A 25,152-nucleotide genomic window follows, 5' to 3' on the forward strand; every position below is an offset into this window, starting at 1 on the left:
AAGGTCTTATTTATTTAAAGAGCTACTGTAAATATATTAGCACTTCAACGCAAAGCTAGATGCATGATAAATGTTAGTTTTACGCCGTATTTTATTTTTCTCAAGAAACCATTTTTTTTCATCCTTCTCAAGTAAAACCGAACTTTGAGTTTTTTTTTATCCTGAATGACAATCTCTCGGAAAAGTTTGGTAAAGAACTAATTACAATTTGTGTTGCATTCTAATGCAATAATAAATCATAACGCATTTCCTTTCTACTGTATTGAAGATAATTTTCATAAAACGGAAACTTAAGTGAGTATGGTCTAGTAATGATTAAGATAATTGTAGTTCTTTTATAATAGACAAAAAGGACAAAGATATCTTTTAAGTTTTGAGTTCTAGTTCTGTTAATATTCTGTATGAGTTTTTTGCCGATTCCCGCCATGCCCTTTCCTTTGAGGAAAGAAACCGCCCTTTCCAGACGGCCATTATGACGTCGTTGAAACACCGTGAAATTACGGGGAACAATAGACGACGGTTACGTTTGTTATTACCTCCCCTGAAACTGTTGGATATGCCCTTAATTAGTTCTTTTGGATTCAAGTTTATAATATGACTGCGGCAATAAAAGATTTAAAGAATAAAAAACAAATATTGAAAAATAGGATCCTCTCAATATTGTTTCATATAATGCTATTCAATTAATGAAACTACAGTGTTAAATATATATCGTTATTTATTTGTGTCTTTAGTGTTTCTGTTACTTGATTTTCTTGTTTAAACCCGATTTGGTGAGTTTACATGTGTGGCATGGTTAAGGCGAAGAAGAGGCTGCGAAGAAGAGGTTGCTCGCAAACATGTTTTTCTCCGCAATATTTTGTATATACTGTCTCAAGTTAAGTGTCTGTAAATTAATGCCGTGAATATCGTATGTAACTGTGTATCATATTTTGCTATTTATTTTTAACAGAAATTAGGCTGATGATTTTCTAATTGGAATTTCTATACATTGAATTTTGTCGCAGCCTTTTTTATCTTGCTAAGAAATATGGTTTTGCTCATTGTTGAATATTGAAGGCCTCTTGATGACAAATAGCTGCTAATATCTACGTCATTTGATCTCAGGTGGATAGTTATCTCATTGGCAATCATATTGCATCTACTTATAACATATTACTACATTGTTTGTGCGTTTTTATGTCCTTTTGTGTTTCAAATGGAACGATTTTTGTGAATTTTGATAGTAACTCTTCATTATACACGAGAAAAATTACATAACTGAACCATGTCGAACATGAACTTAACCATGACACTAATGAACCAAACCATGACACAGATATTTCAGTAATTTTGAATTGATTGCAAAAGTATGTATTTTTCAGAATAATTGACCGCAGTGTTATATTACGAAGATATATGTGATGTAACAGACTGTAAGAAAATAACTTTTTTTTATGTACGATAAACCAATTAGCAAGTTTTAAATTTTGACATACGCAAGCTTTGTTCTGTGTTAAATCATTAACCATATGATACCACTTGTGATGTACTAACATATTTACTTTATACAAAGGTACTTACCAGCTTGAACTAATGATCAGAAGTTCCGTTTACAAAATATCCCAATGTTTACATTTTTGCATTGATTGTCATCAAAAAGACTTAACACCGCCATGTCAAACTTATCCAAACTATGACAAAATCACTGTACTAAACGCTCCTCGATATGACGACCTTACTACCCGTGTTTACAAGATTTTCTTTTTTTCACGTCAATGTTGCAGTATCACTCAATGTTTAGCAAAGTCTGGTTAGTTATTTGTAAATATGATAAATTAAATAATGTATTGATAGGTTTAACATTAGCCGAAACTATAGACGTTTTTTTTCGTTAGCAATTCAATTGCAGCTTAAAAATAGATTTATTGAATGATAACCGTTTTCGAGCTTCCATCAAATCAGCGGCGGTCGATATATCTGAGAAATGTCTTCGATGATAAATGAACAAAGCTTATATTTTAATAGTTTTCTTTTATCAAAGAAAACCCCAGTATTTCTAGCATCATCTCATTCACAGATGTTGTGGCAAACTTGATCTAATCGTATCTTATAGATCCGATACATTGGTGAAGTATTATTCAATGTCCATAGTCTAAACTTAACTAGAATACCGTTTTTATATGAACACAAGTTAACATTACCTAAATATTATCAGTCGTCAAGTTTTTATAAACAGAGACTAAATTAACATGTCTACTCCACTGTTACTTTGATATAAATACCTGAAATTTGTCCTTGTGTGTACCAATTGCAATAACTGGTGGATCTAGAAGGTTGTGAGCTCCTTCGAGCAATACAGCTTCAGTTTTGTCGTTTATGCTTCCATAACAATGTATTGTATCCATCCAGAAATTGAATGTGCCTGTGATTAAAGACAAGTTAATATCTAAATATTTCGGTGGATGACTGCACTTGAAATGTGTCTTAAGAATACAATTACTTCTTTCAATAAAAACATATATAATGATTCATCCTGCAGACCGTTATAATATTGCAATTAAAAAATATAACTATTTAAATCAGTGTTTAAAAAGAGGCGAAAGTTACACACAGGCGAATCAACATTCATGAGTCAAAAAGAAAGCGATAACGATCGGGCAGATAAAAAAAAAACCCAAAGAATAGACAAACAAAAGTATGCACAACATTTTATAGAACACAATCGAGAGAACAAAATGAACCTTGCATAAATCAGGGTTGAATCGAGGTCCTCAAGAAGGGTTCGAAGATCCTATATCACATTCAGCACTCGTCTTGTTGTTTGTGGAAAGTACAAATTCAGTGATAAGTCTCACTTGTAGGTCAGAGTCGACGTAAATAGAACGATATTGTGGTAACTACAAATGGAACATGCCTACTGTAATCTGTGGTAATAAAGACAATCTAATGATGGAGTCCATAAATTGTCCATGTACAGAAAGCAAAACGCTATACATTAATAAAACGCATTGCGGGGCGCAACTTGATATGAGCGAAGAGGTCAAACCCTTAACAGTTTGGGTGAAAATTGACACTTCATTCATGCAAGCTTGATACAGATCTGAATTTAGATTCTGTTTAATATTTGACACATATATATATATATATATATATATAAAGCTTTCTAAAAATTAATTTCTACAAAATTATAAACAAACCTACCATGAAGTTCTGCATAGTTAGATTCAGCATATAAAAAAAAACACCATTGAATTCAAATTTTGTTAAAATCAAACTAAATTTAATTTGGACCCATAGGACCTTAATGTGGATCAATTTAAACATGGGGCCAAAAATCCCAAATCTAAAAATACGGTTCCATTCAGCATAATAAAGAACCCACAGTGTTCTAGACTTTGAATTAATTCCCATTGAATATGGTCAAGAAATGAACAATTGATACATTTGTATTAGAAAAGTTTTGTTTTTGTTCTGTTTTTATAAACAGTTAAGACCATTGACCCAAAAGTCAATCCTAACCTTGATTTTTTAAATGAAACCTTTTGGTAACATTTCATCAATTTCCAATCACTAATATATGTAAGCTATTGTTTGGAAATCAAATGTCTTCGTACAACGCAAGATATTTGCAGTCGTATAAAAAAGGATGTTTTTATGAGATAAGAAGAAAACAACATTTGTGGTGATATCTTTTAAGCACTATATAAAATAGGTTAGCTACAAGTATATTACATGATTTTACTTGTAAAAGAGAGGGGAAAGGTACCAAAGGAACATTTATAATCATAAGACGAAAATAAACTGACAAAGGCATGACAAAGAACGCCAAAGACTAAAACGACAATCAAATATATTCAAAACACAACGTAGAAACCTTAAGACTGAGCAACAGAAAACCCAACCAAAAACCGGGGGTGATTTCATACACTCAGGGAAGATTCTACTCTACATGTGCACCCGTCGTGTTGTTTGTGTATTTAAAACCTGGTGATAAGTATATTTCGGTAGGTTACATACGAGACAAAAGTGGACGGGAATGTAGTTACGACTTTTGGAACATATCCGTCGTCATCTTTAAAACAGATATTCAATGATGTTAAACCAACTATTGATGGCATCTGTAAATTTTTAGAAGGAATAATTGCAACTGCACCTCATTAACACTTGGCTTGATAGCTTTTTTGTGAGCAGCAACCTTCTGATAAGGACATCATGATAGAAAATACAAGTCCTAGAATATCGTATCAATTTGGAGATATATACTTCATGGGAAGACACTGCTAGAATGTTGCTACATAGGAAATGAATTGGGAAGCTGAAGTCATCTCTTTTGTCACGATATTTTGTTTTCATCCGATCCTCATTGTCAATTTCTAGATGCAAGTCAAGATAGTAAATGGCTATATTAAATGATTACACGAAAAGTAGTGTTGTTTAAAGCAAATAATAAAAATCATTTAACAAAAAAGCCACGTATTAAAATTTGCTGTCTTAAATGTTTAGTTTCATTGTTTTTATATGAACTGAACATCAAGAATAATTCTTAACTACGTTTAATATAATTATATCTTTAAATTTGATAAGGAAGCACAAATTGACTTTACAAACCGTAGGATACTGTGTCATCTATGTCATGTAAATTTGCTACGACAAGAAAAATTGCTTCTGAATTCAAAAACGTTTGATGTGTGTTGTAATACTCAATGTCACCAGCAAAATCCCACACTGTTAAATTTGCATAGTCGTCTTCGTCTTGTAAGTCTACAGCAGATCCGATTATACTTAACAGCTCATCCTTTGCCAGTTTAGAAATCGGCGGTTCTGTAATCTCCGGATAAGCAAACTGATAATTCATTTTGGGTTGAGGTTCTTTGTCATGTTCAATATTTTTGGTGATTGTGTCCTTATTATCATCTGTTGATATCTGATCTGATGAAGATATCTCCAATATGTCATGCTTTGGTTTTTCTTTATCTTGATGTACCTTTTTGACAATTGACTGCAATATTCTATTGTTGATACTTGCTTCTTTCACTAATCGTGTATCTACAAAAAAAATAGTAAAAAGTGTTCATAGTACAGAAGAAATCTATGGAAGTTAGGATTAAACTTCACCTATTTCATATGTTATACATTAAAGAAACAATAAAGAAAACCACGTTCATACCTTACTCAGAAACTAAACACATAAACAATAATCTGTTAAGGAAACAGGTCATTATCAAGAAAACAGTAAATTAACAAAAATACCGAACTCTGAGGAAAATTCAAAACGGAAAGTCTGTATTCAAATGGCAAAATCAAAGCTCAAACACATTAAAAATGTTAAACGAATAAGGGTATCTGCATTTAAAAAATACAGATATCAATAAAATTTTATTTTCATATAAAACCTTTACAGTAACAACTATCGCAGTAATTGAAATAATGAAATTACAGTAAAAATAAAGTATTTGCTAAAGGATTAAATGGCCAAAGGGTTTATACAACACTCAATCCAGACATCCATCTGATTAGACATCCATTTGATTACACATCCATTTGATTACACATCCATCAAATAGACATCCATCTGATGAGACATCCATCTGATTAGGCATCCATCTGATTACACATCCATCTGATTACACATCCATCTGATTACACATCCATCTGATTACACATCCATCTGATTAGACATCCATCTGATTAGACATCCATCTGATTAGACATCCATCTGCTTACACATCCATCTGATTAGACATCCATCTGATAAGACATCCATCTGATTACACATTCATCTAATTACACATCCATCTGATTAGACATCCATCAAATAGACATCCATCTGATTAGACATCCATCTGATTAGACATCCATCTGATTACACATCCATCTGATTAGACATCCATCTGATTAGACATCCATCTGATTAAACATCCATCTGATTAGACATCCATCTGATTACACATCCATCTGATTAGACATCCATCTGATTAGACATCCATCTGATTACACATCCATCTGATTAGACATCCATCTGATTACACATCCATCTGATAAGACATCCATCTGATTAGACACTCTGATTACATATCCATCTGATTACACATCCATCTGATTACACATCCATCTGATTAGACATCCATCTGATTAGACATCCATCTCATTACACATCCATCTGATTAGACATCCATCTGATTACACATCCATCTGATTAGACATCCATCTGATTAGACATCCATCTGATTAGACATCCATCTGATTAGACATCCATCTGATTAGACACTCTGATTACATATCCATCTGATTAGACATCCATCTGATTACACATCCATCTGATTAGATATCCATCTGATTAGACATCCATCTGATTACACATCCATCTGATTACACATCCATCTGATTAGAAATCCATCTGATTAGACATCCATCAAATAGACATTCATCTGATTAGACATCCATCTGATTAGATTTCCATCTGATTAGACATCCATCTGATTAGACATCCATCTAATTAGACATCAATCTGATTACACATCCATCTGATGAGACATCCATCTGATTACACATCCATCTGATGAGACATCCATCTAATTACACATCCATCTGATTACACATCCATCTGATTAGACATCCATCAAATAGACATCCATCTGATTAGACATCCATCTGTTTACACATCCATCTGATTACACATCCATCTGATTAGACATCCATCTGTTTACACATCCATCTGATTAAAAATCCATTTGATTACACATCCATCTTATTACACATCCATCTGATTAGACATCCATCTGATTACACATCCATCTGATTAGACATCCATCTGATTACACATCCATCTGATTACACATCCATCTGATTAGACATCCATCTGATTAGACATCTATCTGATTACACATCCATCTGATTACACATCCATCTAATTAGAAATTCATCTGATAAGACATCCATCTGATTACACATCCAGCTGATTACACATCCATCTGATTAGACATCCATCAAATAGACATCCATCTGATTAGGCATCCATCTGATTAGACATCCATCTGATTAGACATCCATCTGATTAGACATCCATCTGCTTACACATCCATCTGATTAGACATCCATCTGATAAGACATCCATCTGATTACACATCCATCTAATTACACATCCATCTGATTAGACATCCATGAAATATACATCCATCTGATTAGACATCCATCTGATTAGACATCCATCTGATTACACATCCATCTGATTAGACATCCATCTGATTAGGCATCCATCTGATTAGACAGCGATCTGATTAGACATCCATCTGATTAGACATCCATCTGTTTACACATCCATCTGATTAGACATCCATCTGATTAGACATCCATCTGATTACACATCCATCTGATTAGATATCCATCAAATAGACATTCTACTGATTAGACATCCATCTCATTAGACATCCATCTGATTAGACATCCATCTGATTAGACATCCATCTGATAAGACATCCATCTGATTAGACACTCTGATTACACATCCATCTGATTACACATCCATCTGATTAGACATCCATCTGATTAGACATCCATCTGATTAGACATCCATCTGATTAGACATCCATCTGATTAGACATCCATCTGATTAGACATCCATCTGATTAGACACTCTGATTACATATCCATCTGATTACACATCCATCTGATTAGACATCCATCTGATTAGATTTCCATCTGGTTAGACATCCATCTGATTAGACATCCATCTGATTACACATCCATCTGATGAGACATCCATCTGATTACACATCCATCTGATTAGACATCCATCAAATAGACATCCATCTGATTAGACATCCATCAAATAGACATCCATCAAATAGACATCCATCTGATTAGACATCCATCTGATTAGACATCCATCTGTTTACACATCCATCTGATTAGAAATCCATTTGATTACACATCCATCTGATTATACATCCATCTGATTAGACATCCATCTGATTAGACATCCATCTGATTACACATCCATCTGATTACACATTCATCTGATTACACATCCATCTGATTAGACATCCATCTGATTAGACATCCATCTGATTACACATCCATCTGATTACAAATCCATCTGTTTAGAAATCCATCTGATAAGACATCCATCTGATTACACATCCAATTGATTACACATCCATCTGATTAGACATCCATCAAATAGACATCCATCTGATTAGGCATCCATCTGATTAGACATTCATCTGATTAGACATACATCTGATTAGACACTCTGATTACATATCCATCTGATTACACATCAATCTAATTACACATCCATCTGATTAGACATCCATGAAATAGACATCCATCTGATTAGACATCCATCTGATTAGACATCCATCTGATTACACATCCATCTGATTAGACATCCATCTGATTAGACATCCATCTGATTAGGCATCCATCTGATTAGACAGCGATCTGATTAGACATCCATCTGATTAGACATCCATCTGATTACACATCCATCTGATTAGACATCCATCTGATTACACATCCATCTGATTAGACATCCATCTGATTAGACATCCATCTGATTACACATCCATCTGATTACACATCCATCTGATTACACATCCATCTGATTAGAAATCCATCTGATTAGACATCCATCTGATTACACATCCAACTGATTACACATCCATCTGATTAGACATCCATCAAATAGACATCCATCTGATTAGACATCCATCTGATTAGACATCCATCTGATTAGACATACATCTGATTAGACATCCATCTAATTAGACATCCATCTCATTACACATTCATCTGATTACACATCCATCTGATTACACATCCATCTGATTAGACATCCATCTGATTAGACATCCATCTGATTAGACATCCATCTGATTACACATCCATTTGATTACACATCCATCTGATTAGACATCCATCTGATTAGACATCCATCTGATTACACATCCATTTGATTACACATCCATCTGATTACACATTCATCTGATTACACATCCATCTGATTACACATCCATCTGATTAGACATCCATCTGATTAGACATCCATCTGATTAGACATCCATCTGATTACACATCCATCTGATTACACATCCATCTGATTACACATCCATCTGATTAGACATCCATCTGATTAGACATCCATCTGATTAGACATTCATCTGATTACACATCCATTTGATTACAAATCCATCTGATAAGACATCCATCTGATAAGCCATCCATCTGATTACACATCCATCTGATTAGACATCCATCTGATTAGACATCCATCTGATTAGACATCCATCTGATTACACATCCATCTGATTAGACATCCATCTGATTACACATCCATCTGATTAGACATCCATCTGATTAGACATCCATCTGATTACACATCCATCTGATTACACATCCATCTGATTAGACATCTATCTGATTAGACATCCATCTGATTACACATCCATCTGATTAGACATCCATCTGATTAGACATCTATCTGATTACACATCCATCTGATTACACATCCATCTGATTAGACATCTATCTGATTAGACATCCATCTGATTAGACATCCATCTGATTAGACATTCATCTGATTACACATTCATCTGATTAGACATCCATCTGATTACACATCCATCTGATTAGACATCCATCTGATTAGAAATCCATCGGACATTTTCATTTAGTTTTATTGGGCTGATTGGATTGCATTCTTGAGAACAATTTTTAATAAGACGTTGAAGATCATATAAACATGAAATGCAGGCACTAAAAATGTGTTAAGAAAACCTAATTACACAGCTTTTTAGGTTTCAAGTATAAAAGAGTACACAGGAAAACAGTATAATTATAAAAAAAAACAAGCATTTTTACATATAATAAAACGGATGCGAGGATAAGTATACATAAGCATAGTCTTTTTTGCAAATAAAAATATTTTGCGATAATGTAATAGAGATGATCATTCGTCTGTATTTTAGTTTAAATTACATCCAACATGCCTATCTTTAATTCCATTAATTGAATATTGAATATTCATATTAGGTCTGAAACATACAGTTCATACTTGGGTCTAGAAAAAATGTGTTTCTAAGAATTGAAGAAATTTAAGAAAAAAAAAGTAAATACAGAAAAACAGCATACACAGAACTTGAAAAAAACCTTGATAATTATGTTTACTATGTTTTAGTTTTTCTATGATAACTTTGCAATAAATAAAGCAAGTAAAACGAGAGTGAGAAAAGAATCGCATATTTACCTAACACTTTATTCCATTCACAGTTACTTAGATTTATTCGACATCTCCGCCGATGAATTTCTATACCATTTGTGCTTTTTACGCTTTGTAACTCCTCCCCGAACAATCTTCGTACTAAGGAAGTTTTTCCAACAGATTTTTTTCCAACAATTATTAAATTTATATCCCGTCTTCGTTCTGAACCCGATTCAAGGGCGTTCAGATAAATGTCAATCGACTCATGATCCATCTTTTTTATTTGTTCTGGTATTTTGCTGTCTGAAATGTAAATAAATAAATGTTTATCCTAAAACGTCATTAGTAAGAGGTTATACTCGTCTAGCGATTTATACATATTAGGTCTGAGACATATGGTTCATACTAGGGCCTTCTCAATCGATTTATGAATTTTGAACAGCGGTAATCCTACTGTTGCCTTTATGATTTGCTTTTGTGCAATACACTTTGCTATTGCGAATTGCACCCCCCCCCCCCAAAAAAAAAAAAACCCTTTTTTTGGCAACCATTTTTTTTCTCACTCCATCCCTTTTTTTTTTTGCCAATTCTTTTCTTTTTAATTTCTGAAATCTGATATTTCTTTTTAACCCCCCCCCCCCCCTCCCCCCAATTTGTTTTCAACTCCCCTTCCCCTCCCTTTTTCCAAAAAAATAATAATTCAAGTTTCCAATGAAGTTTGCAACCATAGTTTCCCATTTAAATACTACCTAATCATGTCTAAAAGTATAATATCTTTAATCAGCAGTTGTATTAGGATCCTCTAAAAATAAACTGACAGCTAATCACCTCAAGAGAATACAAAATTTCTGTATACATAATTTTAAAGCAATGTAAGGAAAAAAAGCCAATCCTAACCATCCCTTTGGTGTATGGAAACTTGTTGTACAATGTCTGAGAGATCCATACACCGATCCACAAGTTATTTTTTGTCTGAAAACTAGAAATTAAAATGCTTATTTGGTCCCCTTTTTTTGGCCCCTACTTCCTAAATTATTCGGACCATAACCACGAAAATTAATCACCATCCTTTTGTGGTTATGTTCCAGACCGTATGCATACTTTTTTTAAAAATACTCATACGCGTACGGGCGTATGCGTACGGTGTGACTAATATTAAGAAGTTGGTCAAGTGTTTTAGATACAAATACATATTACAGATCAACATAACTTAACTCTCAAATTAATATAAAACAAGTTCAATTGTAATTGAAATAAAAACTTTATATTCTTGAAATAAAAACTTTATATTCTAACTATTTAAAAAAAATCACGCTAATCAACTGTGTTTATCTTATCTATGCAAATGCAAAGGAACATGCATGAACTGCAAACATGTACATTTTCAAATGTAAAAAATATTACAATTGTTGTAGCAAGTGTCACCTTGGGCGAGTGTACCAAAATAGAATTCAGATTTACAATTAAACAAATGTTTTATTTCAATTGTTCTTCTGTTCAGTTTATCCATCTAATTGTAATAATAACAATTTGTAAACCAAAAAGAAAAGATTGTGATAAATTGTTTAAATGTAACCCAAATGATCAAATCACATGTATGGTCAGCTCGTACTTGACCATACGCGAGTATACGTATACGGTCCAGACCGTACGCGTGCGGTCCAAATACTCATATGGTTTGGAACAGTTATAAACCTTGTTTTTTTTATATTTTATAGATTTCTATTCACTAATACTAAAGTTATTGTCAGGAAACCAAATGTTTCGGACGACGACGACGTGATACCAATATACGACCACAATTCATGATTGTGCTAGCTTTTTATTGTTTTATATATTTTATGGAAAATACTGTTAGTTGAGGCCTGCGAAAATAAATTTATAAGGAGATTACGTGTGATTGCCAATGAGAGTAGAGACATCTAACAAATAGCATGAATAGAGTCATGAGGGATTGAATTCATACTCATGTTACTAAAGTTTACCAAAAAAACAATAACAAAAAATCAAAATAATTGTGTATTAAGTAGAATTAGCTAAAAGGGCAGTAATCCAGTTTCAGATTTTTTTGTTGGTTATATTGTATACAGCTGATTGTACTTAATAATTTACAAATACTTCTTATATGTCAAAAGAAAACAAAATAGCTGTACCTAATATTGTGATTTATATTGAAATTGATAAAGACAGCAAAATCAATAATGAGTTATTCCAATAACAATCTCTCTTGGGGAAAAAAGGGGGTGCTTCTTAAATTTAAACCTCCATTGTGGCCCATAGACACATCAAACACTCGCCAAAATATAAGCCTGAACCCCTGTGTGGATCACAAGTCAAATGATAAAAGTTGTAAATATTCTACACAATAAGACCAAACAATGATAGTAGGAGTTAGTTTTTAAATATAATTGAAAAACTAAACTGATACAAATCAATAATTTTTTTAAATGTGCATGAATAAATCACAAAATAAATTGTAATGCCAGCCTACAATAGTAGAGGGGCTTCATGTTTAATGATCCATGCTTTTGTTTGTTTATCTTTTCATCTGTTCTGCTTCAGGTTCAAGTTTTGGTTAAAGAATTTGGTCAGGATAATTGTTAATGAAGATAATGACCAATCAACTTAATCAATGAGCTGAAAGCTCTGAGGAAAAATGACGCCACTGCCTCCAATATTAGGATATTTTTTTATGGAAGTCTTGATGTTCACATACCGTATAAGTTTAACATTGCAACATATCTCGTAAGCATATAATTGATATTCGTAAATGTGTGTGTGAAGTGAAGTTGACAACTGACGTTTTTTTTAATACAAATGAACAGGTCAACAATCAAGACTACCTGAATGATCTACAGTATCCAATGACTACTGGCTGGTTTCTTTTTGTACAAATAAATAGGTCAAGACTACCTGAATGATCTACAGTAACCAATGACTACTGGCTGGGTTTTTTTGTACGAATGAATAGGTCAAGAATACTGGATTGATGTACAAAATCCAATGATAACTAGATGTTCTTTTGTACTAATAAATAGGTCAGGACTATTTAAATGATCTACACTATCCAATGACTACTGGCTAATCTTTTGTACATACTCAATAAAGACTACCTGAATGATCTAAAGTATTTTAAGTAATGTGTATTTTTTTTCTTGCAATTACATTTTTTCTAAATTAAGAATACAGACTACTAGTATCCTTTCAAACCAAATGGTTATGAAGAGTTGTAACAATAAGGCTCTCATACCCCACTATAGTCCTATAACATATGACTTCGCATTCTTAATCAATTTTAAAGTTTTTTAATTTTGAATGCGAAGTGTGACACATTGATAGTATTTTTTTTTTATCAGAACAGTAAATAGAAATAGTTTTTGAAATAATGCTCCCGAGGTCATATGTTATAGGACTAATTACCCACATAACATTAAATAAGTTACTAGTGACATAGTAATTTCTGTTACTTGAAGCAATTCTATTTCTGTAGATTTACACAATAGCATAATATTTTTATACTTGTTTTACTTCACCTTGAAGATTAGACAAATAGGGATACTCCTTTGATTTTTTTATTTCATGTAAGTCAGGTCCCTTTATATGAAACTTGAAACCACTTCTCTGCCATATTGATATTTTATAACTCTGCCCATGACCCATATAATTTGATATTCATTCTTTAACCATTTATCATAGTAAGCTAGTTTTGTTTTTATTTTACACTTATCCACAATCTTTCATGTCAAATTTCTGTCTTCATTTAAGTTTATGCCATTGAACCATCATGGTATTAAACACAATTCCAAGTAAATATGCTGTTATAGCGGGTCACCATATATTCAACTTGGGTGGCATTCCAGTTATTGAAATTTGTGTCTGATTGGATAATGAACTAGACCTTTAGGAATTGATCTCATAATATAATATGAAGCCATAGTATGAGACCCCTACCCGGTAACAAAATAAAAAAACATGTCAAACGGTAAAATTTATCACCAGAGATTACAAGTTAAGAGTGGATGGATAAGTCTCCAAAATGCTTGCTAAACTGGAACTACAACAAGTTCTCCAGACAAGGACGAACAAGGCGTTGAAGCCAAAGTTAGTATTTATGTAAAAAGAAGTTGAGGGGCTGATTTACGCTATTCAACCAGACGAATTTCTAAAAAAAGCATGTCCGAAGAGAACTATAACTGCCGAGAAATTCAAAGAATACCATGCAACAATTATTGTGGAAGCAAGTAAAGAATAACTAACTGTGAGTGTATTGACATTCCACCAAGTAAAACACCGTACAATATTCAAACTCGTCTTTTGTAAGCCAGTGATCGCGCCGAATCAGCTAGACGTCACTGTTGTGCACGCATCAAACCACAGGCACTTGTTTCTATCAATTGGAAGAACCACTATCAACGTATATTTACGAGAAGGTACCCAACTATTTTTTTCATCCGTCCGCTTAAAACCCTTATTTCTTTGTCAATTCAGTCTCAGATTTTTTGTTCCATACACTATTCGATTCATGAAAAGTTTATCTCTCAGATGATATGCATTGTATTTACCCTTAGAGTACCCCTTACCCCCAGGACACAAGATTTGTCAATAAATTTTCATGCTATCGTTTTAGATAACTATTATAAAAATAGATTTATGAGTATCTTAACAACATTGGTTAGTACACTTCGATCGTTTTGGTAATAAGAAGGAACGGAGGTATGTAAACTGGTTCCCGGTTGATTACTACACAAAAATGATCCAATACAAGCAGATTCCAGTTTGTATGTAAAATATTGAATACCAACCCAACCGCGGTAGACGGAGAAATGTATTGGAAAGTAAATACAAACCAAGTGCGTTAGACAGAGCAATGTCATACTGTAATGGAAGTTCAGGTCAATAGTATCGGAAACATGCCGTTGAAAGCGTCAATTTTCCAAAATTTGATCTTTCTAATGATAAATAAATGGTTTTAATGGTTTTAACCCATATTTCATGTTCCACTGAAAATAGAAAATTTATTACAACTTCTAGCTATTCTTTTAATAGAGTTATTTCACAAGATATTTTTGGGTCACTCATCAGAATATTTTTTAAATAAATGATTTTGATTACAACTGCATTAAGACAGCATAATTGCATGCAGAAAATTATTGCTTTTGTCACATATATATCACTAGTAAATTAAATAAAATTAAAAAATTTTGTATTAATTTATTACAGAAGCTACAAAATAGAGCTAAGGCCCTATAATCCAAGAAACTGTCAGTGTCAGAAGAGGACAAACTAAGGAAGGCCATGAAAATTGATGTTATGTCAAGTTTGGAAAGGGATTCTGTAGATAAATCGCCTGATCACAAGACTTCGGGTTTGACTGTCACAAGATTTTTAAATCTTACATGGATAAACTAAAGTCATTTACTAGACTGTAAATACCAGAGACCAAAGACAGCTGAATGCACAAGGCACAAAGCTGAGGTCTAAGTAAATCAGAGAGGCCTTGCCACAAGAAATGTACAGAACTTGCATGGGTTTTTGCTTAAGGGCATTTAACATGTATAACAAAACATTGAGAGATGTCAATGAAAATTTCTTTGAATTTTAATAAGGATCAATTCAAAGGTACACTTTTGGAATTTGCAAGAACAAAAACACCTTCATGTTTACTTTTGAATTATAGTTGACAGTTTTCAGTTAAAGGGGTACCTCTGAAAATAAGTCAAATGGAGTGGTTTGGTTATTGAATTTGATTATTTTTTTAAAGTAAAACAGCTGAATTATTGCTCTTTAGTTTGCATTTTACTATTAGAATTATTTACAAGTGCAGCATATAGGTGACATCAGATTGTGCTATTGTGTTTGGCTAAGCTACATATTTCTTTTCACTTTTCTGTTGCCTTTTCTAATTAATTAAATGCTGAATAATAATTTGAGTGTGGCTCATTTCAGTGTCTGGTATTTGCTGTAATTTTTTCATGTAAGATTTCACCACATTATTTATAATCGCTTGGTCAAAGAGAGATAACTTTTTTAATCTTCCCATTAAATAATCTGCAAAGAGGATTATGTAAAATGTGAATAGTTGAAAATTAGGTTTATGGTTCAATAAAATCAAAATATGTTATTGCCATTCATTATAAATAAATTTCTATCAAAACAAGGCTCAAAGAACTTTTTATATAACTTATATATATTTACAATAACAATGTACACATATGTTGACGTATTTATACACAACGTCAGAGTGGGTGTGTCGCCATAAAATATGTAAACATTGAAAATAAAACTAAACTTTAAAATAATCAGGAGACAGTATTAAAATACACCAAATATATTTATAAACCAATAAACATGATAAACTTATCATTTTCTTGAATTGTCCAAGTTAAATTACTACTACTGGGTCGATGCCTCTGCTGGTGGACTATTAGTCCCCGAGGGTATCCAGTAGCCACTACTTCGGTACTGGCATGAAAATACGAATTTTTTGTGTTATTAAAATTTGCTGTTACAAAGTACTAAAAATTATTATAAATTAAGGAATGCATCTTCCTCATGCAAAGCTATGATTCCTTTCACGGATTTGGCTATACTGTTTGGACCTTTTGGATTATAGCTCTTCATCTTTTATATAAGCTTTGGATTTCAAATATTTTGGCCACGAGCATCACTGAAGAGACATCTATTGTCGCAATGCGCATCTGGTGCAAGAAAATTGGTACCGTTAATGTTATTAGTACATTCAATATTGATAATGTTCGCTTGACATTACATAAATTTGTTGATAAAAGTTTATTTGTGTATTATTTTATTCAATTGTACATATCTAAAATATTACATTACACCTTATATTTTATTCTTACATACAGCATTTGGAATGAAATCCCATAATATTTTAATTAATGTTCGAGCAACAATATTGTTTTTGAATTTAGCCATTATGTTAATCATGAAAATAATGTTATGTTTTTTGTTTTCTTTTTTTTAAAGTTTTAAAATTGACAAATAATACTAGCAAGGGAAATAATAAATTAATATTTTTATGATGCCAAACTTGAAATTAAGGTGCTTATGTTTGCTATTTGTTATAACCCTATTTTTATGATATACAAGTAAGCATGTTGATTTGTCACTCGCCATTATTTTATTGATTGGTTTGAATTTTATGTGTTTTTTTTATGTAGAACTAAACTAATTCAAACAAAAAGTTTTTTATTTATTTGTTTGATAGTAAAATTGTATAACAATTATTTTGACATTTTATTTTAATTTATCACCAAAACAACTCTATTTTGTCAGTATCTGAATAAAATTAATTTGTTAGATACCTTGTTTTATTTTATTTAAGTATTTATGACAATAAGAAAATGCTGGAAAATGTTGTGTATGGTTATGCTTTGTCCAAACGTTCTTGTTATTTCCTGTATTATATATTGCTGCAATTGTCAAAATCCAAATCACACATAGAGATAGCCTTGTTCTATAGTTAATATATGGTGTTTGTGTTTTTTGAATGTCTTAGATTCTAACCCTTCAAGTTCTTGTATAAATTCAGATGCATTGTCATTCTTTACATATAGGTAAAGGCATACTTACAAAATAGTATTGAGCTTTGCAAATGAATGAAGTGTATTCTTTGGATTACAGTTTAAGTTTCATCTTAAACATACAGTCTTCAATGTTACTTACAAATTATACATTTGTACATTGCCATTTGAAACCAGACATAAATTCTACTGTAAATAAATAGAGCAGCAATCCATGCCTTTCAAGTCTTATAGTTTGTAAATATGGATCAGAAAAGTTGGAGGATCAATTTTATGTGTTCAGTAGCTACAATGTTATAATCATTGAAACTTTCTGTTTTTCCTAATTTTTGTTTTTTTATTTAATTAGATATTTCCAAACCAGATATTTGGGTTAAAGTAAAAATAAATCTCCCACATCCCTTTTCCAAGAAAATCTGCCTTTTCTTTATTTTACATTTGCACTATTGTTTTGTAAGTACATCAGTTATACAGGATTTATATTGACTTTAAATTGCATTAAATTTGGTGGAAGTTCTAATTTAAATAAGTCATAAACAAGAAATGTATTTGAATTTACATGTAATTAAATTACATAATTAATAAAATTTAATTTATATTTAAAATTCTTTAAATTTGAAATTTATTGAAACTTAATTTATATTAAAAGATCTTTAAATCTGAAATTTATTCAAATTTAAATTATAATAAAACTTCTTTAAATTTGGCAGCGTCGTCAACATTGTACTAATTTGTTATTAGGTCTAGTTTATGGTGAAACATAAGTGATAGGTTCATTATATTTGATAGTGTAGTTGTATAACCATTACCTATTTTTTTTCCATGGAGATTATTTGGCCTACCCCCTTACTCATGTACTATTGACTTTTAAACTTTTGCTTAGTTTACTTGTATTATTCTATGGTTAGGTGAGTTTGTGGGTAAACACTAAATGTAGGTCAATGGTATCTGGTATGCAGTTGTATAAGCATTGACCTATTTTATTTCCAGGGCGATTATTTGGGTCTGTCCCTTGAGTCATGGTCTATTGAATTTGAAATGTTGCATAGTTTACAAAAACTGTACATGTAGTAGTTTATTTTGCATATGTAAGTAGCATAATTCTTTAACCTTTATTACCCAATCCCTAGAAAAGGTTAAAATTTGACTATTTATTGCATTTATTTTCTTTAAAAAAAAATATTGACCAAAGGCATACCTGAAAATGCCAATATATAAACACAAAAATATTTGGGGTAGGGGTTGGCTATTGTTTTGATTTTATTGAAGTTATCTAAACAAAAACATGCTTATTGGCTTTATATAGCTAAGCATATAGAAGATTGTGAAGTGTTTTAATTTTGCTAATGCTATTTATCAAAAACTTGCTTTGATTTGTGACATTAAATATGTACAAAGAAATGTGTATTTGTGTATGTTGTTGTTTACTTTGTTTTATAAATAAAAGCAAATATGTAGTAAGATTTGAATTATCCTAAAAAAGCAGATAACATATTTGTCTTAAAATGAGCAATAGCTGAGCTTTCATTTAAACTGGATTCTGAAGATGAGTCCCCTTAAACTTTCAATTTAAAACGTCTTTTTTTTTCTTTTTGATATTTTTTGTTGGTTAACGTTTGTTAAAAAAATATTATGAATTGCAAACATATGATGGGAACTAATGGAAATCAGTGACATTTCTTTTAATTTAATAGACCTAGTGTATGTTATCTATATTATTTTATTATTTGATCTTTCAAGTAAACGATGCAAATAATAAATTCAATTTGATAAATTTGTTGTTGTCGTTTTTTTTACTCTGAACACTATTAGTCTTTGAAAGATAGAGAAAAACCAACAAGACAATGGTTTTCTGCAATAAATGTTAATATTTGTAGTACCGAATGGGAGATGACTCCTACTTCCTTTTAAAAAATGTTATATTACAGAAAAGAGTAATATTACAGATGCCTGGACTGTTTTAGTATGTTAATGTGTTGATATTTTGATGTGTTGATATGTCAGGTGCATAGTTATGAATCAGTTAAAATGTTCATCTGTCAGTGTGTCAATATGCCAATGTGTCGCTGTGTGAGTCTGTTAATTTGTTGATATGTCAACTTGTTGATGTTAGAGGTTGTTAGTGTGTCGATTTGTCAGTGTGTCAATATGTTAACGTGTTAATGTTCGAGTTGGTTAATATGTTTGTGGTTCGATCTTTCAAGAGTGTCTGTATGTCTATGGGTTGATGTATGATCCTATGTATGTGTTGATCTGTCAGTGTGTCAAATGTTAATGTGTTAATGTATGAATTGGTTAATATGTTTGTTGTTCAATCTGTCAAGAGTGTCTGTATGTCTATGTGTTGATGTATGATCCTGTGTATGTGTTGATCTGTCAGTGTGTCAATATGTTAATGTGTTAATGTATGAGTTGGTTAATATGATTGTGGTTCAATCTGTCAAGAGTGTCTATATGTCTATGTGTATGATCCTGTTGATGTGTTGATCTGTCAGTGTGTTGATGTAAAGTCTGTTGATGTATGATCCTGTTGATGTGTTGATCTGTCAGTGTGATGATGTAAAGTCTGTTGATGTATGATCCTGTTGATGTGTTGATCTGTCAGTGTGATGATGTAAAGTCTGTTGATGTATGATCCTGTTGATGTGTTGATCTGTCAGTGTGATGATGTAAAATCTGTTGATGTGTTGATCTGTCAGTGTGATGATGTAGAAGTATGTTAATGTGTTGATTTGTCAGTTTGTAGGTATGTCCATGTGTTGATATATGAATCTGTTAATGTGCTGAAATGTCAGTCCTTCAATATGTCTATATATTGATGTATGAGCCTGTTTATGTGTTGATCTGTCAGTATGATGATGTAGAAGTTTCAGTGTGTCGATATCTATGTGTTGAAAAATTTATCTGCTAGTGTGTTAAAATGTTAGTTTGTCGATATCACTGTGTTGAAGAATTTATCTGTTAATGTGTTAATTTATAAGTGTGTTGATATGTAAACATGTTGATGTACTAGTCTGTTAATTTATTTATCTATTAGTGTGGCAATATGTCAATGTGTTGATGTATGAGTAAAATTTTAGTTAACATGTAAGTGTGTCAATATATTTATGTGTCGATGTATGTGTGTTGTGTTGATATATCAGTGTGTTAATGCGTTGATGTTTGAATCTGTTAATGTGTTTATCTGTCAGTGTGTAGATATGGCGATGCATTGATTTTTGAGTCTCTCAAGGTATCAACATGTCATTGTGTTGATGTATGAGTGTTAAAGGGATAATTCGCGATTTTTCACTTTTCATCTTATTATGTTCATAATACCATAAAAAACATATTCACCAAATTTTATTTTGATATGAAAACTAATAAAGAAGAAAATTGGAAATTATTAATTTTATTTCTTGAAATTTCCTGACTAATGTGACGTAGTTTAAGTCTTTTGACATTCCGGGAGTGAAATTAATCTCATTTTAAGTCTTGTTCGTTAACCATCCAATAACGCGATTTAAAGCGCATCGATGACTTTTGGTGTAGCTCTTAACCAACGAAAAATAAGTGATAGCCATGCAACTTTTAAAATTAGATTGTGTGGATTTCTTTAAAACGAATTTTAATAATAAAAATAAATCATACAATAGAACATTTTTATGATTTTTTTTTCTCTACAAATACTTTGAACAAACACATGAAACTGACATGATCAATAGTGTATTAAAAATACATGTTTGTATTCTGACCTTTTTGCTTCATTCCAGCAAAAAAATTCACTTGCTTGAACGGAGGAAATAAAATGGGTATTGTTTTTTTTTTGCACTTAATCAATGAATGTTGAATGCGTAGTTAAACTCAAGGTAATTAAAAGATTAACACGCTGTAATTCTAATCTTTTGATCTTCATTCAGTGAAATCTAGGCGTCACGGTTCACTGGCATTTCAGGTGTGAACAACATTTCGTTTTTAGTTTTAGACACAGAAATGTAAAAAAAAAGAATTAAAATTAATTAACGGGAATAAGGTCGCACAATAACTGGATAGCTGTTGTATATTTTTATATTTTGCATAAAATCACTTTTAAATGGATTATGACTTCTGATTACTTTTGTAAAGATATAAAACACTGAATTATTTTAATTGAATAAATTTATTATAAATAAAAAAGCCTTCTAAACACGAGTGTATGAACTGAACTACAAAATTGTACTATTTTAAATTTCAATCGGCAACCTTAAATATTTCAAACAGATCATTAACAATTGCAATTATATAATTTAGTCCATCCAAAGCGATCTTTATTTACATATTTAGGAATAAATGTTCTCATCAATATATTACATTTTACCAAATTTACCCTAGGAAAAAGTATGTATATAGATTTTTATTTCATCAAATCTGTTTTTTTTTGTTTTTTTTATTTATTCATGTTATTATTTAGAAATGTCATTTATAAACAAGCGTATGAGTTTAGTAATGACTTGTATATTTCATCACTTTCGAACACGCACGACAGAGATGTATATTATACACCTAATAGTTCAAAATGGTAAGTAATAAGTTATCTGCCGTGTACACTGATCAATACCCTTAAAAGTGAAACGATGCATGAACTTGCAAGCCCAACAATAAATCGCTTGAATACATGGACGTGTCACCTGTGTCCTCACACCCCTCACAATACCTTTGGGAGTAATACCTTTAGTCATGCGGGTGATCAGTTGAGGGAAGATCCGAATTTATTTGAATATAGTTTATTAAACAAAAGAATTATGAACAAATTAGATTTTCGAAAACAATTCAATTTTCACGAAACACTTACTAGTATTTATGATTTGAACATTGACTTTTTAACTAATTCCAATACACCCCTCACAATACCTTTGGGAGTAATACCTTTAGTCATGCGGGTGATCAGTTGAGGGAAGATCCGAATTTATTTGAATATAGTTTATTAAACAAAAGAATTATGAACAAATTAGATTTTCGAAAACAATTCAATTTTCACGAAACACTTACTAGTATTTATGATTTGAACATTGACTTTTTAACTAATTCCAATATTAATAGTTTGAAAATAACAGGCCATGGTTATTTAAAAAAAAATAAGAATATTTTCCGTATCAAGTTAGATAGTCTGATAAAACAACCGTACGATTGACAAGACATCGACACGCAATTACGACTACATCGGTTACTGTAGTTTTGTTCCTTTGTGGTTTATAGACATATCGTTGTTATTAATCGGGAAAGAAGACAAAATGGCCGAATGCAGAGAATTGATACTCTAAATTTAAAATCGATGGTGATCTCTTAATGTGTTGATGTATGAGCCTGTCAATATGTTGATCTATCAGCGTGATGATATTGTATGTGTGTTAAAATGTTAATCGGTCAGTGTGTCAAGATGTCAACTTGTTGATGTTTGAGTTTGTTAATATGTTGATTTGTCAGTGTGTCAAAATGTAAATGTGTTGATGTAGGGGTCTGTTAATATGTTGATCTGTCAGTGTATCGATATATGATTGTGTTGATATATAAATGTGTTAATGTGTTACATCTGTCAGTGTAAATATGTTCAATGTTGACGTATTATCCTGTTAATGTGTTGTTTTGTCAGTTTGTCAATATGTCTGTTTGTCGATGTGTGACTCTGTTAATGTGTTGATCTGTCATTGTTTCAATATGTCAATGAGTTGATATATGCATATTTTAATGTGTTGATCTGTCAATGTGTTGATATATCAAATGTTGATGTATGAGTCAGTTGATGTGTTGATCTGTCAGTGTTTCAATATGTCAATGAGTCGATATATGAGTCTGTTATTTTTTCTAATCTGTCAGTGTGTCGATATGGCAATGTGTTGATGTATGAATCTGTTTATGTGTTGTTTTGTCAGTGTATTAATATGCCAATGTGTCAAAGGATGAGTCTGTTTTGTGTTGATCTGTCAGTTTGTTGATAGGTCAATGTGTTGATCAATATAGCAATGTGTCGATGTATATATGAGTCTGTTATTGTGTTGATCTGTCTACGTGTGAATATGTCAATGTGTCAGTATATGAGTCTGTTTAAGTGTTGATCTTTCAAGGTGTTGAAAGCTTTAGAACTGTCAGTGTATTAATATGTCAATTTGCTAATTTGTCAACTGGTCAATGTGTCCATATATCTATGTGTCAATGTTTGAATTTGATACTCTTTTGATACCTCAATTTTGAGATGATGATCTGTCAATGTTTTAATATGTCAATTGATTAATATGTCAATTTTTTAATAGGTCAACTGATCAATGTGTCTGTCTGTCTATGTGTCAATGCATTAATATGCCAAAAAACTACTTATTCTGTATAATCCAGTTAAGCCGATAGCTGGTTTTCAGCAATTCAACTTCCTCTTATTCGCATTAGAATCAACATCAAGACAAACACAAATCCATTAAAAACATTAAACATGAAATTGCAGATAGAGCAAAAAATCTTACCAAACGTCCATGAGAACAATTATTGATCCACTAGTGGCGTCCATCAGTTTGTACTTGCAAAGAAACCCTTCAATACATAAGTATGTGATATCCTGTCTTTTTACTTAATTTATTTTATTAATCCACACTTTGTGAATACTGATAGTTTATTTTAGTGAGACATCAATTTTCACTGAACTTGTATACATTAAAGTTTAGGGGTCAGCTGAAGCAGCCTCTAGGTGTGGGATTTTCTCGCTGTGTTCGAGACGAATTGGTGGCCTTGGGCTGTTTAATGCTTTTTGATCTGGTTGAAGTCTCTTTGACGCATTCCCCGTTTCCATTCTCAATTTTAATCAAATATTCAATTGCTTGATTTATATATTAACTAAGTTTCAAGTTGATGTGATCACAAACTACATGTTTATTTCAAAACTTTAACTTGATACTGGGACAGACGCACAAACCAGAAAACATCATGACCCTCTACTATTGTAGGCAGAACTTAAAACATCCATTTACTTGTCTTAGGCAGATCAGCTATATCCCACTGTGGCAATACTCTCAGAAAAGTATGGATGTACTTGGGACAACAAATATCCGTATATTAGAAACAAGTAATTATAAATCATTTCAGCCGGTATCTGAATGATTAACATTAGATAATTACCTTCAACTACTGGTGCTGCAGGTTCCTGTAAATGGGTGTCAGGAGTTACTTCTGGGGATGTCTTTGACATGACAGTCTACAAAAGAAAAATATGCTATAGACTATCATGTCCCATGTGAAAACTTGTCAAATAGTTTAATACCCCTACAGAAAAAAAAAGTTGAGGGCCAGTTGAGGGCTAGCTGTTTTAAGCAAAATAGTTGAGGGCTAGGTGTTGAGCAGCTTTCTTTGGTTACATCTTCTGACATCCGACTCGAACTTCTCTTGAACTGAATTTTAATACGTATTGTTATGCGTTTACCTTTC

General features: G+C 31.9%; 1 protein-coding gene across 2 annotated transcripts in view; it reads right to left on the reverse strand.

The window, feature by feature from the left end:
* The window catches only part of LOC143051526 (uncharacterized), a 45,651-nt gene extending 20,733 nt beyond the window's left edge, over positions 1-24,918 (reverse strand). For both annotated transcript variants that reach the window (XM_076224417.1, XM_076224418.1), the window contains exons 1-4: positions 24,847-24,918; positions 10,229-10,486; positions 4,591-5,028; positions 2,265-2,404 (exon numbers count right to left, since the gene is read on the reverse strand). In XM_076224417.1, the coding sequence (XP_076080532.1) occupies positions 2,265-2,404; positions 4,591-5,028; positions 10,229-10,486; positions 24,847-24,916 (906 nt within the window). In that variant the 5' untranslated portion in view covers positions 24,917-24,918. The remainder of the gene's footprint in view (positions 1-2,264; positions 2,405-4,590; positions 5,029-10,228; positions 10,487-24,846) is intronic.
* Between the last annotated feature and the right edge of the window lie 234 nt (positions 24,919-25,152).

Source organism: Mytilus galloprovincialis, chromosome 11, assembly GCF_965363235.1.
Source record: "Mytilus galloprovincialis chromosome 11, xbMytGall1.hap1.1, whole genome shotgun sequence".
NCBI lineage: Eukaryota > Metazoa > Mollusca > Bivalvia > Mytilida > Mytilidae > Mytilus > Mytilus galloprovincialis.